The sequence below is a fragment of the Limulus polyphemus genome, unplaced genomic scaffold (assembly GCF_000517525.1).
Source record: "Limulus polyphemus unplaced genomic scaffold, Limulus_polyphemus-2.1.2 Scaffold1085, whole genome shotgun sequence".
NCBI classification, from domain to species: Eukaryota; Metazoa; Arthropoda; class Merostomata; order Xiphosura; family Limulidae; genus Limulus; species Limulus polyphemus.
The window spans coordinates 268,997-271,987 of NW_013666695.1; the positions used below are offsets into that span (position 1 = coordinate 268,997).

Here is a 2,991-nt window from a genome sequence, read left to right on the forward strand (position 1 = left end):
TATTAAATGCGTTATTTTTCTATATATTTAACTTAATTATAAAATACGCCTGTTAACAGTATCTTTGGACAGAGGTACCTTGCTTATTTTCATAGCTGCTTCATTTCCTAACATCGTACTGACAATTTTTTGGCAAGCAGGCAAAATAAGTGACTCACCCAAAGTATGAGCTTTCATATTTTGTGCGATCAGTTCTGAGACTTGGTAAGAAGCAATTTGAGCTTTATCAGAAACAGTCATTAAACTTTTAAAAGAATCAGCTGCTTTTCCTTGCTGTTCGGACATCCTCTTAAAATAACTTGTGGGTTTGTCTTGTAAATGAGAGTGTTTACTTTTAAAATGTTTACCAAGTTTACTCGGGAGCATTGATTCATTTGACATTTTTATTCCACAAACTAAACATAATGGCTGCGGATTATCAACATTTCCGGTCCAAGAAAAGCCAAAGCTTAAATAACTCTCATCGTATTTATGAGTCGGTCGTGGTTTTGCTTTCTTACTAGAACAACTTTCCACATTTGAGGTTTGCTCATTTTCAAGATTACATTCATCAATGTCACGCTTCTTTTTTAAGAAACTTATCCATTTTTATGGGTGAATTATTCTTAACAAAGACAATTATATCAACGGTAATTATTCTGAAACTTGTAAAAGGCACAATACGATTACTCTTGACGGTAGTTCACAAGATACGACACGCCCACTCACCAACGCCTGTTATGCAACACTGCCAGTTGCCACGCGATGAAAGCTAGTGCCGGTGTTAACATGCCGTTCCAGCCACGTTTGTTATGCGTTTTAAACGCATGCAAAACTTGCGGACCAGAAGCTAGTTGCAAGAAAAGTAACTTATAACTATCATAATAATGTCGCAACGAAACAAGCAGAGTGTTCGTAAAGAAATGGTATAATATAGTAACTTAGTATACATTTGCTTTTCATATCTGGATAGATTTTTCAGGAATGCTACGAAGCTCACCTGAAAAAGCTCTGGGGCGCACTGTTTGAGAACCACTGGTCTACACTGTTGAAAAGTGCTAAAAATATAAGATTAAACAACAAATAATGGCCAAATTTTTAATGTTAGTAGCTGTAGATGTTTCTGGTCATGATATATTTTTTACTAGGTAAAATTAATAATTCTGTAAGCACTATCCATTTAATATTTTTTGTTTTGGAAATTTGTTGTATTAATATGCACAAGTGTTTTATTCTTTAGATAATAACTTGGACAGTATAAATCAAACCTCTCATCAGTATTAACATAAGCTAACATGTATCTGTCATAGGCTTCAGTTGGTTGAGAAAGACAAGAACCAAGGCTTGTTCACCAAGATCAAGAAGTTGTTTTGGAGAAAAAGCTATGTAGAATCTGACAAAGAAGAAACAAAGAAAAACAAATAGGACAAGTTTTTCTTAAAAGTCATATATTTGTGTGTGTGTGTGTGTATGTCAACTTTTCTCAGGCTGTAAAACACGTTTACTTTAAGATCATATTAGTAAATTTAGTCATTGTGTGTTTTAGCAGCTAACTAGCTGAGATCTTCTGTTTTTTACTGTATTCTCTTAATACCAGCAATAAACTTATTTCAGTGTCTATTAAAAAATTCTATTTCATTTTATATAAATGTTAAGACATTTTATCCTTATCATTGAAAATATAATAAAATTTATTCATCATGCTTCCCACGTTAAACCAATATTAAACAGAAATTTAAAGAATATTTTTTAAGGAGAATCTTGGTATATATATATATATATATATATGCATCCTACTTTCAGAGGAAAGGGTGGCAAGAGTCTGGCTGAAGGAAACACCAAACAAAGATGCAATGTTTTGTTTATCATGTCAAGTATTTAGTAATAGAATGTATCAAACCACATAGGATAACTGGTGACATAAGGACTTAAGAACTGGAAGAAAGGCCTCAAGAAAATACACACCCATGAGGATTCAATGTTCATCCTGACTAAGCCATCACTTGGAAAATATTTATCACTAAAGGAAATATGCTAAATCAGATGAATAAAGGAACAGCAGCACTAAAACATAGAGAAGCTCAAGAAAACTGTGAGTTTTTAAAGAGACTTTAAGATGTCATGTACTTTCTTACAAGTATGAGAATATAAATGGTCTTTGAAAAAAGGATAACTTTCTTGAGGTTGTTTAACTGTTGGATAAGTATGACACTGTATTGATGAATAATCATATAGATAAGTTGAAGCAGAATAATAGATATTTTTCACTTCTTCTCCAAAATTACTTCATCAAAACTTTGGTGAGAAAACACATAGTAAGTTGCATTCATGAAGCTGAATGTTTCAGTGTCTTGTAATGGATAAACCTTCTGACTGCACTCATATAGAACAAGTTTCTCTTGTATTCCACTAAGCCATCGATGGGAAAATATTTCAATATTCTGCAATTTCATAATGTTCAGATAATGGATGCTGAAACTGTTTTATGTCAATTCCAAGAACCACATTTTCTTCCAATAATGCCAAAAAGAGTGAGATATTGCAAGTCCTACTTCTCTGAAGGGACTCTCTGGCACAAATGGACCGATGGAGCTTTGCACGTCATCAAAACAACCTTTCCAGTAATCATCGACACTCTGTAAGAAATTGCCAAGACAGGAAGCAACAGTGAGTGGACTGTATAATTCTGTCATTGTTTGACTTCATTGCAGTATTTTGTGTGCTTATTAGTTATTAGAAACCATAATAGTGGCATCAGGAGCATGTTATTACACTAGACAGAGCTATTTAGCTCATTGAAAAGGCAGCACCAAGCAAGAAGGATAACAGACCAAATGAATATTTCAAAATGCTGATGAAACAGGTCAAAGATCTGGCATAAGAAGAATGTGATTTTCCAATTGCAGATGAAAATGACAAAGCAACAACCAGAATAATTTACCCATGACAAGATACCCAACTGCACAACAGCTTTCAAAGTGAATGTGTTTTAATCAAGCATTGGCACACATC

General features: G+C 33.6%; 1 protein-coding gene across 1 annotated transcript in view; it reads left to right on the plus strand.

The window, feature by feature from the left end:
- Positions 1-1,601, plus strand: part of LOC106462057 (GPI transamidase component PIG-T-like) — a 91,866-nt gene extending 90,265 nt beyond the window's left edge. Inside the window, exon 12 of the mRNA XM_013921935.2 lies at positions 1,290-1,601. Coding sequence (XP_013777389.1) covers positions 1,290-1,404 — 115 coding nt within the window. The 3' untranslated portion in view covers positions 1,405-1,601. The remainder of the gene's footprint in view (positions 1-1,289) is intronic.
- The last annotated feature ends 1,390 nt before the right edge of the window (positions 1,602-2,991 follow it).